The sequence below is a fragment of the Carassius carassius genome, chromosome 50 (assembly GCF_963082965.1).
Source record: "Carassius carassius chromosome 50, fCarCar2.1, whole genome shotgun sequence".
Lineage (NCBI taxonomy): Eukaryota > Metazoa > Chordata > Actinopteri > Cypriniformes > Cyprinidae > Carassius > Carassius carassius.
Window position 1 is genome coordinate 7053710 of NC_081804.1, and position 15608 is coordinate 7069317.

The 15608-nt window shown below is 37.4% G+C and overlaps 1 protein-coding gene across 1 annotated transcript; it reads left to right on the forward strand.

The window, feature by feature from the left end:
• Positions 1-7523: 7523 nt before the first annotated feature.
• LOC132133594 (carbohydrate sulfotransferase 1-like) lies at positions 7524-10555 on the forward strand. The gene has a single exon (XM_059546480.1). The coding sequence runs from the start codon at positions 8897-8899 to the stop codon at positions 10157-10159; it is 1263 nt and encodes a 420-aa protein (XP_059402463.1). The 5' UTR covers positions 7524-8896; the 3' UTR covers positions 10160-10555.
• Positions 10556-15608: the final 5053 nt, after the last annotated feature.

The following is a 15608-nucleotide window of genomic DNA, read 5'->3' on the forward strand; positions in this document are numbered from 1 at the left end:
CAAAAGAACATTTGATGGTTCTCAGGTGGGATGGTTTTGATAGGATGTTTCTAAAAATGGACGTCTTTTATGCTTGGTTTTATTGCCAAATCCTGGCTCTGTGATCCATCACAATGTAATATATCTGTCCTAATCCAGCATAGGCTCTTTGTGTTCTTTCTGTAATCTTCTCCATAGAAAAACCATTAAAGCACCCAAAGCTTGTATGATTCCATAATTCCTTCTGTCCCACAAACTCTGTTGTCAACTAGAAATGCATCTATTTAGGGAACAAGAGGAAGGGAGAAAAGAGGAAGAGAAGAAGTAGAGAAAAGTATGCCAGTAATTTAAATAAACTCTAGCACTGAATAAATGGTGGAAAGAGTTCATTCCAATAGAGGGCAAAGTAATTAGAGGAAGGTGATGTATTTTCACTAAACGATCCTTCTAATGTGAAGCAATGGGAGTAGTTTGGTTTTGTGGGGTGAAAAAGGGTGATTTTAATAACGTTTAAAGTATTGAATGATGGCTATGTGGACCTGAGTGTGCTGATATAATACAATTTGAGAACCTGTTTTAATTAGACTATATACTTATGCCTTTGAATGATGTCTCATGGAGCAGTTTATACTGTGACTCATACGAAGAAAATCAAGTTTCTTTTCAGGCCTGAAAAACCTGCATGCAAAGCTATAATTAAGTTAGCTGAGGAAAGACACAAAGCCCTTGGTTTCTCAAAAGCACATTATGGAAAGAAACATACTCGGCCCCAAATGTCCTCAATGTTTAAGGTGGCTCTAAACATTATTTTTGTCATGTGGCTGAGCTGCTTGGAGCAGCAGGTAAAGCAGGTTAAGCTTTTTAGAGGAAAAGAGTAATGCAGAGGTATCCCTCAAGAGACAAAGAGACAATGGTGAGGGCACTGCAAATGAGAGAAGATTATTACTGTGGGAGCACAAAACACCATCATGGCTTTGCCTTCTTGGTCTCTTGGTATATACTGTATAGATCTTTGGAATCCAATTTAGTCAATCAGTTGAGTCTTAGATTCCATCATCAAGAAAGTTAATTGAAAGAAAACGTCTAGCTTTTCACTGAGAATGAAAAAAAGAGATGAATATCACTTAACAGATGATGATGATGGCCATGTATTAAAGTGATGTGCCAATTGCTAAATCATTACTTTAAAGTCACCATCTGACTCATTTATTTAACCATTTGTTCAGAAACGTTGATTCACTCCACGTTTTTGTGTTTTAAAAGTTAATAGAGTCATTGAATCATTCACTCAAGCGATTCAAAAAATGTATCGTATAAATTGGTAGGCCTACTGTGAATAAAAATGAATGGAGTTCCAGTTACACCTTTCCTGTTTATTAATGTTGCTTTCAAACCAACTGTGAGAAAAATCGCAATGCCATTGTTATTATGACCTAAGCCCATAACGATTTCACAAACAAAATCTCCATTAATGGCTTGATCGCAAATGGATCAAACGTCACTATACACCCTCACATCTTATATTCAGTGCACTTATCTGCCACGAAATCTTTACAGCTCTTGTTCTTGTAGCATTACGGCTGATTATGGCTTTTGTAATGACTCTCTTTCAATTAAAGAAAGCACAAGAGCAGTGGGCTGAAAAAGCGATTGCTTTCACTTAAAAGCGATTTGCTTGGCATACATCATTATTAGTGGCCCATAAAAGTCATACAGATTAAAATCACGGTCATGTCTGAACAAAAATAATGTTTCCGATGGCTATAATTTATGATATCACAGAGTCATGATGGTTGTGTGGGGTTAATTAGAAACAGGGATGAGCCTTCAACAACAGTCATCTAGGATGTGTAATTAAGTCTCTCGTTCAAGTGCAAATGACTATTCAATCTCCGTTCGATTTTCAATCTCATATTCAGTGATTCTGCATCACCAAAATTAAATCATCTTAAATAAAAACTTTTAATGCAAATGCTTTTAGACCTGAGGCACATATGAAGCTACAGAAAGTGTATGCTACTGTATATATACAGACATGTTAATAGGAAATTTTATTCCGCTTGGGATTTTTGATGGGATTTGCAATGTTACATGGGGCATCACAATAGCAAGCTATCTTGAAGAGGACATTCTGAATGATTCATAATCGTGCTCTTGACCCTGTTCTTTTCAATGACCTATTACAACATCATGCAGTCATTTACTGCAGCTAAAAATCTCCACACATACATATCAAAAGACATTTGTGCAATTACTCCCTCGTCAAGGGCTTTGGGCTGTTTAAAATGCTCTCTGTGCTCCCCCAAAAACACACTGTGCTAGAAGAAGGGCAGAATGTATTACAAGAGGCCGTTAAAAATGTCCGGCTCCTCCTTTCTCTTGCACACCAAGGATAGATCCAAAATCTTTAGGTAGGAACAGAATTATATTCCTGTCCCGAACCTTAGCATGTCCTCCAGGTAGCCTGGACTTGACATGCTCTGCACACTAAGCAACAGAAAGCCATCTGGATCAATGCCCACACAGCCCCTTGGCCCATAATTTCTGCCAATCATGAGGGTCCCCTTCAGACCGCTTCACTCAGTAGGTGGAGGAGATGCGCTACAATTCTGGGGAAAGGATTTTAGTTTTACATGAGCATAGGATGCTGAAAGCACATACTCTGACCTGGAATTTATTTATTTGGTAACATTATTTAATATAAATGATGTCTTTAACCTAATTTACAATTCTTGCTTGTTTAATCTAAATCAAATTAATCAAAATTGATAGCCAAATTAGATAACTTCTATACTTTGAGAATTAAAAACATTCAGATTGTACAAGCTGATACCAAGAAGGAAAAATGCATGGCATTTGAGTAAGACTTTTTCTCATATGACTATTCAATCGAAAAATGCCAGCCATTATCTCACATTTGGCAGCTTCTGAGATCATAAGACACTGAACTGAGGGAGAAGCCCCATTACAAAGGCCAGTGTCTGGCTTCAGGGGAACGGATAGAGGAAAAACAGAGCAGATGAGCTGAAGAATGGAAGAGTGCAGCTTTGTGGTCCAAATAAACTCTAAAGTATGTAATGTTTCAGATTGGTTCCTCCATGTCTAATATTTTCCCATTAATTTAATCCATCACAAATTGTTAGCTTCATTGTCCTGAAGCTAAAATAAAGAAAAATGCAGTTATCATAAATGAAATTAAGTTAAGATTATTGCTTCTTTTTTAGTCTAAATCAAATGTATCAAATGTGATAGCCAAATTTGATAACTTCTATTTTTGGAAAATTAAAAACATTCAGATTGCACAAGCTGATATAAAAAACAAACAAACAAAAAAAAAAATTCCATGGGATTTAAGTAAGACTTTTTCTCATACTGTTTATACTTGATGCTTTCAGTATAACCTGAAATCATTACAGCTCTTGTTCTTGTAGCATTACGGCTGATATGGCTTCTGTAATGACTCTCTTTCAATTAAACAAAGCACAAGAGCAGTGGGCTGAAAAAGTGGTTGGTCTCACTTCAAACTGATTTGTTTGGCATACATCATTATTAGTGGCCCATAAAAGTCATGCAGATTGAAATCACGGTCACATCTGAGCAAAAATAATATTTCCGATGTCTATAATTCATGAGATCTCAGAGTCACGATGATTGTGTGGGGTTAATTAGCAACAGGGATAAGCCTTCAACAGTCATCTAGAGGATGTGTAATCAAGTCTCTCGTTTAAGTGCAATTGACTATTCAGTCTCTTTTGAATATTAAATCTCATATTCAGTGATTTTGCATCATCAAAATTAAATTATTTTTAATAAATACTTTTAATAATGATGCTTTTGAGAGGCATGTGAAGGTACAAAAAGCATGTACGTCATATTTATGGGGGATTTTATTCAGTCTGGGATTTTTGGTGGGATATGCAATGTTCCATGGAGGCATCACAATAGCAGGCCTCATCTTGAAAAGGACACTGTGAATTATTCATAACCGTGCTCTTGACCCTGTACTTTTCACCAACATATTACAAAATTGTGTAGTCATTTATTGCTGCCAAAAATCTCCACAAATGCATATTAAAACACATTTGTGCAATTACTCCCTCGTCTAGGGCTTCAGGCTGTTTAAAATGCTCTCTGTGCTCCCCCAAAACACACTGTGCTGGAACTGGAAGGAAGGCAGAATGCATTACAAGAGGCCATTAAATATGTCCAGCTTTTTTTCCTACACACAACAGGGTTCAAAATCTTCAAGAAGGAACGAGTTGATATTCCTGTCCTGAGACCTGAGCATGTACTCTCTGTGCAAACAGATGCCATCTAGATTGACGGCCACACAGACCCTCGGCCCTTCATTTCTGCCAGTCCCCTCCAGACCTGCTCCATCAGTGGATGAAGGAGACACACTATATGGCACAGAATGTTAGTTTTTGCGAAAGGAAATTGGAAGAGAGGGATTCTACTAAAAATGCTTAAGCACAGCACATCAAGGGACTCAGCAGCCAATGCAGTGAACTGGACGCTGAGATTGTCTCATGACATAGTTGATTACACACAAACTGTTTGTCAGCAATTTTTAGACTAGCTCGACTACAAAGCTGTCAACTCCCCCGAGGAGCTGAAAACATTGCTTTCTCTGAGAGGACAAAACCTTGCTACACTTATCACAAAGATATTCAATATTCTGGTCATTACCTTAACAGCAAATGTGAATATTGTGAAATTATGAAGCTCACATTTTTAAGTTACATATACTAATATAAAATAGGTTCAAACATTCTGACATTCATCTTTTTTATTCAGTAATTACCCATATGCAATACAAACAAGATATAGCACCATAAAGAACATTAGAAAAAGACAAAAACCATACATTTATGAGTAAATATTGCAGAGTAAACCATGATAAAGATAAATAAACATCTGCTTGTAAATGTTATGTTGTTAGTGTTGGTTTGGCAAAAGTTTGGATGTCTATTATTTTATTCGATTTTTTTCCCCTTTCAGGACATGCAGGAGAAATTACACCCCCTTGTGGTCTGGAACAATACAGTAGCTAATTATGACTAGTTTTTTGCTAATAATATACAGGCCGACATTTTTAAATGCTTAAGCACAGAGCTCTAATTTATCAAATTTTGCCGGAGAACAACACAATTATATGCAACACTACCCACAGTGCTTTTAACATATTTTCAACAACTGTCATATTCACTTCAGCATCTGTCCAATAAAAAACAAACGCCTTTGTAAGAGAAACCAAAATGAAAATGTAAACATAAATAAAAGACAATTATTATTTGGAATACTGACAGTCTCTTTTCATCCCGGGTTGTTCTAAAGTCAGCTAGCCTGCTATGCGGCTTCTGTTCTCAAATCCAGGAAGCTGTTTGGTGTAATGTACGGCCCACTGTTTTCCAGCCCTTCCTCTTCCACACAATCTCTTTTAAATGAAAGAAAATAAAGTCAGCTGTCTCGTCTGGAGGCAATGATTCAAATCCGGAACAACCTTGACCAGCCCGAGACCCAAATGTTCCTGACTCACGCATGAACCATCAGAGACACCGCTCAGACAGTTCTCATATTCATTAAGTCCATGTAGGTGAAGTCTGGGTTATTAAGATGAGAAAATGTGGCTGTAAATCTAACAAGCTTTTACCATTCAATAATATGTCATGTTGACTCCATAGAAAGCATAATATTTAGCTATACTTTACTGAACACAATGGGAAATTATGAACAACTAAAACATTTTTTTTAAGTGTAGGTCTTCCTGCTAGTTCATTAAATCAGGCTAGAGTATACAAGGTCTTTCAGAGTATGTTATAAGTCTGTTTACACAGTACAATCGCATATTGAAATCATGTTTCATGCTTTCGGTTTTCTCATTTCTCTGGACACGGTTGTCATAGAGGATCCGAAAATTCTGAGCACTTGAAAATAACTGGCGAATCGGTGATGCATCTCAGAGTACGGTGGACAGAGCGGAGGATCATTTGCATTTGAAAGCTTATTAACGGCTCTCAGACGGGTGGATAAAGGGGACACACACCCATCTTCATCCCAGAACTGCACACTTTATGCCATGCCAATATGCAGGCTGATGTTTTCATATGCTTGAGTGCACACACTGATTGAAATTGGGGTTGCGTTGAGCACACAAAGATAAAACTAATTTAAAAAAAAGCAAAGCATTATCTCACAATTGGCAGCTTTTGCTATTTCAAGACACTGAACTTGGGGAAAAGCCCCATTTCAAATGCCAATGTCTGGCTTCAGGTGAATGGATAGATAGAAAAAAACACAGCAAATGAGGTCAAGAATGGAAGTGCAGCTTTGTGGTCCAAACGAACTCCATAATCTGCATCTATGCTGATATTGGGAGGCAGTACTTTGGTTTTTTTGGGGGTGGGAAGTATCAAAACAACACATGGATAACTGAAAACAGTCCCATCTTAGTTCCACGCAAAAGATATTGTCGCTTCTCAAAGATATTAGTCAGATATTATGTCATTACACCGCAGTGTTTCCTGTGCACAAACAAATGACTCTTATGCAGCAGTCTTTTTAAATGAGTCAAAAAGATTCACAAAACAATTTTCACAAACTCACTTGTGACACAAAATATCTGTTGCTAATTCATAACTTTAAGTGTTGTTAAAATGAATCAAGATTATATTAATTTGTGAAGCCCATATCAAAACGAATCATGAGATGAATAACACGCCACCACTTGATGTCATACAATAGCTTTGCAGCTCTCAAATCTCATTTGTGTTCACATACACTCAATTATTGCATGTTAAGGTGCCAGGATACATTGCACAAGATTTACCATTAACACAAAATTAAATATTAAAACTATGGTAGAGGAACAAGCATTTAAAAGCATGTCACATCCTTAATATTGGTCTGTTTCTCAAACAAAGCTATCAGAAGACTTACAGTGTAGTGCATGGGTCACTAACATGGATCCTGTTATGGCACATTTGTGGTCCTTTTTGTCATTTTTGCGACTTGATAGTTCACATTCACTATCAATATATAACACTTAGGACATCCTATGTTGTTTTCCAATAAATAAAATAAGTCAGATTTTCTACAATATAAGGGTGAGAGAATGCTTCTTTTTATTTTGCGGATTTATAGATTTAGATTTATATTACCCTATGAATCTATAGCTATGTGAAATGCTCATTCAAAATAAATAAATAAATAAATAAAATAAAAATGCACAAATTGTTAAAACCAACATATGATCATAAGGGGGGGAGGAAATATTATGTGTATTGTATGAACCGTGATTTGAAGAAGTTGCACACCCCCATAATGTGGAACACACAATATTTCTACACATACTGTGCCATTACGTAATTATTTTTCAGCCTTTCAGTCAGTCAATCAGTAGGCTACTGAAATCCACCAGCTGGTCATTTCTGTCCTAGAATATTCTTAAAATATATATCCTGCTCTCCTCAAAGATATAGCGACGAATGACTGAGAAAAATAGATGAAATTTCTAGATGCCACCAGTTCACCTCATCCAAACTAACTCCATGATCAAAGGCTTTTAGCATCGAGCACAGACATGTTCGGAAGGAGGACGCGTAGGCTTTAATGAACCGAATCTGCCTCCCCCCGTGCTGCTTTGTCCTCTTCAGCCTTTGTCAGCTGTGGTTTTGAGGGAAGGGGATGAATATTCGCATAGGTTAATCTGGGACCGACTGGCACACCTCTTTTTAGTCGTCTCCTCGCTTCGAAAGAACGTAATATCAGTCCAGCGTTTAGTCACAGAGAGATGTCTGAGGATGCGCTTCAATGCCTTATTCATCCGTTGTCTCTCCACGGAGCCCTCCTGTGAATGTTTTACCCCGAGCATGAATGGAGCTGCTTGAGGAAATACGACCTTTTCATCAGTTTTAGGGAATTAAGAACCCACTCGCCATCTGTACACATGAATAAAAGCGATAAAACGTTATGACGGGCGTTACGGGACGACTATGCAAAACCATCGCGGCATATGGTGATTTTTTTCTTTTGTTAACATTTTCGTCATGTTGTCATACAGCTATATATGAGGCAAGTATATCGAAGTATTTATTTCACTATATTTTCGACCATATTAGGTGTTTGAAATGTTCGTGCTGGAATAAGGGAGAAGTTGGTCACCGTTTGATATAATCTACAGTCAGATCGAATCTGCCAATTTTTTCTTTTTCTTTTTTTATTTCCAACTGAAAACCGAGTTGTGTTGCACTGCGGTAAATCAGAGCTCGACGCGCGCGGTCGTCGAAGGCTGCCTTTCAAACCTATCATAAAAAGCATGCGTATAGTATTGTGGGAGACTGCAATTAATGCATCTCTCTACAGGTGCCTGAACCGGTGCCAGTTTCTGAAAAGAACTGATTTTGTAACCTGTCTGCATTCTAGATGCTGGTTTGCATGAACCTTGGCTGATTTCCCCAAGGGAAAAACTAAATACCTCAGGCTTGTGAAAAAGCGTTTAGAAAGCAGTTTAGTTGAAGGGGTTTGGCTGCATTAAAACGTGCAGTAGGTTATCAAAGTGTCATATTGCAATAAAACGATTAAAAGACTGATTAAGGCTTGCATTGTGAAGCATAGTGCAGAATGCAATATTATCTTTGCTAGAGGTTTAGAAAGAAACTCTTATTTAAATTAGTCATTCACACTTGAAGTTTATATGTGCTCCTAATACTGATGCTGCATTATAAATCACATTTTAAAAGATGAGTTCCTTTAATTCAGACCTGGTTTAAAATGTTATCAAATGTTATATCTATTTTAAAATCTCTTCATGTCTTACTTTGTTTTTGAACTAACTCTGAGATCTTTTTTCCCCCCAGCTGTGTCTTTGTTGATAGGATCAAATCGAACTGCATCATCTAAATGAATTTACCCAGCCATGCAATGTTCCTGGAAGGCTGTGATTCTGCTTGCATTGGTGTCAATAGCGATCCAATACACAGCAATCAGGACTTTCACATCTAAGCCTTTTCATATGTGCTCTGTTCCTAACCCTTTGAACTGTGGCTTGGGGCAGGATGTGGAGTCCTTCGATCGGATGTGTGATGAGTACCCATATTTTAATTTCAATTCCTCCAGGAAGACACACATCCTCATCTTGGCGACCACCCGAAGCGGCTCCTCTTTCGTTGGACAGTTGTTCAACCAGCATTCAGATGTGTTCTATCTCTTTGAACCACTCTATCATGTCCAAACGACCTTTATCCCTCACCTATCTCACAGCAGATATGCTGCTGAGCGCAGAGTGATGCTGGGAGCCAGTCGTGACCTTCTTAGAAGCTTGTACAACTGCGACTTGTATTTCTTAGAGAGCTACATCAAGCCACAGCCGGCAAACCATACCACGGATAAACTGTTTCGACGAGGAGCCAGCAAAGCACTCTGCTCCATGCCGGTTTGTGATGCTTTCAGCCCCAGTGATGGCAATATAGAAGAGGGCGATTGTGTTCGAAAGTGTGCCTCCCTTAACTTGACCCTCGCTACTGAATCATGTCGGGAAAGACGCCACATGGCCATTAAAACAGTGCGTATTCCAGAAGTCAGTGATCTTAAGGCACTGATCGAGGACCCTCGGATTAATCTGAAAGTTATCCAGCTGGTGAGGGACCCGCGTGGGATATTATCTTCTCGGATTGAAACCTTTCGGGACACATACCGCTTATGGCGGATCTGGAGAGCCACAGGCCGTAAACCGTACAACTTGGATTTGACTCAGCTCACGACAGTGTGCGACGACTTTCTGAACTCGGTGTCCACCGGCTTGAGCCGACCGCCGTGGCTTCGTGGACGGTACATGCTGGTGAGATACGAGGACCTGGCCAGGAATCCACTCCAAAAAACCAAGGAGGTTTATGAATTCCTTGGTCTTTCTTTGGAAAAAAGTGTGGTGAACTGGATACATAACAACACAAGAGGCAATAACGACGTGTCAGCAAAGCATAAGTACGGCACATTGAGGGACTCAGCGGCCAATGCAGAGAGCTGGAGGTTGAAATTGTCTCATGACATAGTTGATTACACACAAACTGTTTGTCAGCACATTTTAGACGAGCTTGGCTACAAAGCTGTCAACTCCCCAGAGGAGCTGAAAAACATGTCGCTTTCGCTCATTGAGGACAAAACCTTCATACCTTTTTTGTAACAAAGGTAATCATGTGCTCGCACAACTATTTTTCTACATTTATATTCTTGCCTTAATGTGATTGACATTTGCACTATGAACTTCTTTTTTACTTCGGAGACTCCCTCGCAGTAACCCTATGATTTTCGGAACAGCACAAGAACCAAAACACTTAGCTGTGAAGAGATCTCAACTTCACCTTGATTGCAGTGATTGCTTTGTTCATTATTTATATATTAGAGCAGAGCAACACACTATTGACATAGAAATTCTGCTGGTCATTAATTTGACAACAGTGAATGCGAATATTTTTGTCGGTCAAAGAGCTCAGACTATTCTCAAGAAATCTTTAATGTGGGATTGAAATGCTGTCATGTATAATAACAGCGTGCAATAAAATTGTGAATGTCACAGTCAGCCTATTTCTCAGGTTGTTTCTCCGTGTAAAGTCTTGTCTGCCATAGAGTTTTGGGGATTTAAGCTTGTGTTTGGTTCGCTTTTAGAATGCATAATGCATTGGTGCTGTATCCGGGTAAAAAAGCTAATCTAAATTAAACTCATGCACTTCAGTCTGCTTGCTTTGGGTGGTTATGATTTAAATATGATTTAAATAAATATGAAATAAGTAGTAAAATTCAATCAATTGTTATTACATCACAATTATATGGTTTTTTTTTTTGCGAAATGCCATGATGATTCTTCAGAGAAATCCAATGCAATCCAGTGTATCAAGGTTTAAGAGTGGACAATTTGGTAGTTCAATGTAATTTACAGATTCATGCATGGAATTATTCATTCTTTAGTGGCTGTCCTCATCATCATATCACTACTTTTCATTGATTCAGTGGACACAGATTTGTATTTAGATCATGGAACATTGTTTGGCTCAATGTATGTGAAAGAGAATTTTGCTATTTTTGAAATCTTAATAAATGTAGAGAAGCATAAACAAGATGTAATCACTGGCAAAACCACTTTTTTCATATATTGATGAAAATCAATGTTTTCAACTTAACAGACAATTGTGTGCATGCTTCTTGTTTGGTTTTTAACAATGGCCTTAATTTGTTTAAATCCTTCATGGATTTTACATAATCTAGACAATCTGGATTCACATTTAGGTTATTAAACCAGAATTTTTTTTAAATCTCAACTGCTAACCCTTATTCAGTTTTAATGGGGAATATTAATGGTTCGATCTTCAATTTAAGATTAATGTCAGCAGCATTAGAGAGTATGAAGAGGGTGCAAGGATGAATTATCTTTCCTTCCACAAGATTGGAATCATCAGATATACATTCTTCACAGTCATGTACCATAATAGACATTGCTATCGTAATCACATACAAGGTTCCATTGTATAAGACTTTCCATGTTCCCTTGATTTTTCAAGATATTTAGGAGAAATGCCCCCCCCTTGTGGTGTGAAAAATTGCTTTTTTTTCTGTGTGAGACTGATCAATATAGTGATTACAATAAACAGTACATTGCAGGACAAAACAGGATATAAAAGTACTATGATAACTTTGATAGTACAATAAGGTGAATATAAACTTATATAATAACAGCACTTATGTGTTCAGTGAACTAATCTAACGTCTTCAAGTGGAGCTACTTCAGGAACTAATGATTGTGCACTAAAATCATATCTTGAGATGGTGGAAGTGCTAGTTAATCAGCCTTGATGTTTACAAAGCAGCAGAAAAGAATCAACCTAATGAACAGTAGTGTGATTTATCAATTATGCAAGCTTTAAATAATGTCATGGAAAATCTGTGCACAAGCTTAGCTGTGATGTACAGTTTATTATGGACGAATATTACTACCTAGCTTATAATATCCAGTATTGCAATAAAAATAGCCATAAAAGACACACTAAGTTGAATCCGTGACCTAGTGGTAGAGTCTAGGCTCTGACATATGATTCTGTAGTGCTAATGCAGGCAACGAGTTCCAATCTGATTTGTGTCACTTGCCAATCCCATTTTCTCTCATTATTTCCAATCACCTCTCGTCTATCCCTGTCAATAAAAGTGACAAAAACAATCTCTAATTCAGCAAAATTTGAAAATTGGTTGAGAATTTTTCAAGGCAGTCGATACACATACACACACACACACTCTCTTGGCAGGTGGCTTATTCTGTGACCTGAGGTTTGAAAGCATCACAAGTTTCTATCCACATTTAAGCCATTTTTTTACATTAACTTTATCAAAGTGCACAAGTAAATGGATCTTTGAGTCATCTCACATCATCCTTTGCCAAAAAAGCCTGCTGCAACACTGGAGAGATCACCTCAAAAAAAAATATGCTAGCTAGAAACCAAAGTTTAAAAACAAGGGTGTTAGTGATACTTCAAGGCAGATGGTGTAAATTACCCACTTAAATTTGTTTTGCCCATCCAACAGTCTGTATTATGCTGAGGAAGCTTATTTTCTTAAACATACAGTGATGAGATCGAATCCTTGAGAAAATGTGATGGGGCAAAAATGGCCTCAGAGATGTTCAATGGTACGACTTCCCCCGCTCAACAGAGGTCTCCTGCCCCCAAACGCCAAGAAGCTGATTCTGTTTTTTTGAGATTATATAGGATATACATGAATGGCAGCAATGCAGAGTTTTGCTTTGTTGAACTTGAAGCACTCTTCAGAGGACAACAATTGATCATGCTCCTCAGTGCCCATCTCAACACGCTTGAGCTCTTCACAGTAGAAATGACATTAATTTAAACCACTCATTGTGATTAATAAAACCATTTTTCATGTTTCAATGAAAAAGCATGGTGTCCTAAATAACTAAAATAGACAGCAATGTCCTCACAGTTAGCATTGCTGCGTTGTGGTCATGAAACGCTTGTAATATACTTGCTGCTATGACACATTTTGGGGTTTTAACACAATGAATATAGGCAGGGAGTACGCAGTTGCCTAGGGCCTCGGGCTTGGAGACGGGCCTCAAAATCATCCCTATATGCTTGTCCACCAATCAAGAGCAGCAAAATACTAGGCTGTTTGTCCATTGGATATAACAATTGTCATTCACCTGTAGTAAAACCAATTAATATCCCTGTTTAAACCTGAGTCACGCCCACCCACTGAATATTTAAATGAAGAGATTACATACCGGTTTTATGAATGAGATACAACTTTACTACAAATTGATCTGATGGCGCTGAAACGAACGTACCCTTCAGGGGCTGCTAAGCGCAAAGAAAGTGCAGTTCGTCATGCAGGTATCATCTATTTTGGAGTGTAATGTAGGGTATTGTAAAAAAATAAATAAACTGAGCCTGATGATCAGCGTCGTTTTGGGATAGATAATTTGACGGTTATTCTGAGTTAAAGGAGCATTGCGTAGGTTCTGAAATTTCTAACCGTTACTGACACCAGTGGCCGTTAGAGGAACTGCAGGAACTGTAAGTTTTTAACTATAAAGTTATTGATAATAACTGAGAGATTCCACTGTTCTCGTGTTGTATTTCTTCATAGTAATTTATTTCTGAATTCAAAGTCGAGGCTGATTTATCTGCATAGCCAGTGTTCTGATGATTTGTGCTAGCGTTACAGTTAACTCCCATTAAAAAAGATAAGTAGCACAAATCGATAGTGAAAAATGCTAGCTATCAGATTGTGCTACCAGCATCTTATTAATGTGGTTTGAGGCTTTTTTTAAAAAAAAATGTCCATACCTACAGTACCCCTAGCCTAAACATTCCCGTCCATATACCCTTACACTAAACTTACCCAGTGGCGCCCCCAGAAAATGTTAACAGGGGTGGCCAAATGAGGCCACAGTAAATTTTGGGGGTGGCACATTAAAATAAAGAAAAAAAAATTAAGGGTTTGCAATATAGACAAAAAGTTATATCTCTGTGAGTTCTAGGATTTTATCGATAACGATAATTACACTATTTTGCTGAGTGTTATTGTGCTGATATCTTGTTTTTAATTGTGCTGACACCTGATTTTTTTTTTTTTTTACCTTTACACCATTGTTTCTAAAAGTGTGCACCATATTTTAGGTCAAATACTTTTATTTGGGCTGTTACCAAGCAAATGCAATCAGTATCAACAAAATTGATCTTTGCAATGCAGATAAAACAGAAGCTGCATCTGAAGTGCCATTTAGATGTTTTTACACACTGTTTAATGCAGCTCCGTGGAACATGGAATACTTTAACCTGCAGTTACAAATGAATAAATAATGTTTAGATATTTTAAAGATAAAACATTGAAAACTGATGTTTGAAATTATTAAAAAAATGAAAAGGTTCCATTAAATGTGAAATTAAAACCGCCAATAGGTGGCAGCGAGTCATTGTTAATAAGTGAGTCATTGCGATTGAACCGAATCATTTAAACGGTTGATTCATTCAGGAACGAAACACTTTAATGTTGCTCAGAGAGCAAAACTGTGGCTGCAGCAGGTGCTGCACTTTTTTTTCACTTCTTAAACTATTGTGAATTTACATTCTGCATTTAAATTAATAGTACCCACTGCAAATCTTCCTAGGGGTGGCCAGAGTTTATACAGGGGTCTTGATACACCCCTTGGGGGCGCCCCTGAACTTACCCTTAAAACAATGCAAATCTATTTTTGGTAGGACAAACTGATAGGTAGCATGTTGGTATACCGGTATATTACTTTTATCACTTACTTGTAGGTAATGCACACACATATACTTTATCAAAGCATTACTCTCCTGTTATTTTAAAAGTTTATATAATATGTAATGAGTAAAAATGTCTTACCTCGAGAAACCTGTCCTTGTGTTAGCGCGCAATTGTGCGCCCAATCATTTTTCATTCACAGTTGAAATAATATAAACACAATTTATTTAAGTGAGATGTTTGGCAGTTGTCTTGACAATTTGTTTCGTTCTGTCTTTTAATAGCGAGTAGTCCGTTTTAAATTATGGGACGCACTTTAATTTTAAATCATAAGATTGAATAGAAATCATTATCCATCAGCTTGAATATATGAGCTCTACATGCTCCTTTATGATCTATTTACAGACGCCAAGATCATAAGGTAATGCTTAGAATTTTAATATGTTGTTAAAACAAGAATCAGTCAGCTGCATTATTTTGTCCCGATTATTATAAAGGAGGAGCCTATCAGTATAAAGACACTATATACTGCGCATTTGTGGTCTGCTCTCCCGATTTATGAATAATACCATGTAAATACAATATTTGTTATCTGTCAAAATGATGGAAGTCACTTTCAAATATTATCACTCACTGGTAATGAACACTTTTCATTAAGGCAAATATGTTATATAATACAGACATGTATCACTACAGTGATTTAGGCTACATGTTTAAATTTCCTTTTAATGTTTGAACTTCAATTCAATGATTCAGCAGTTCCTTTAGAGTCACACTAACTAGTTTTTTTTTATGTGTGCTGTCAAACGATTAATCGCGATTTATTTTGATCGTATCCAAAATAAATGTTTTCGTTTACA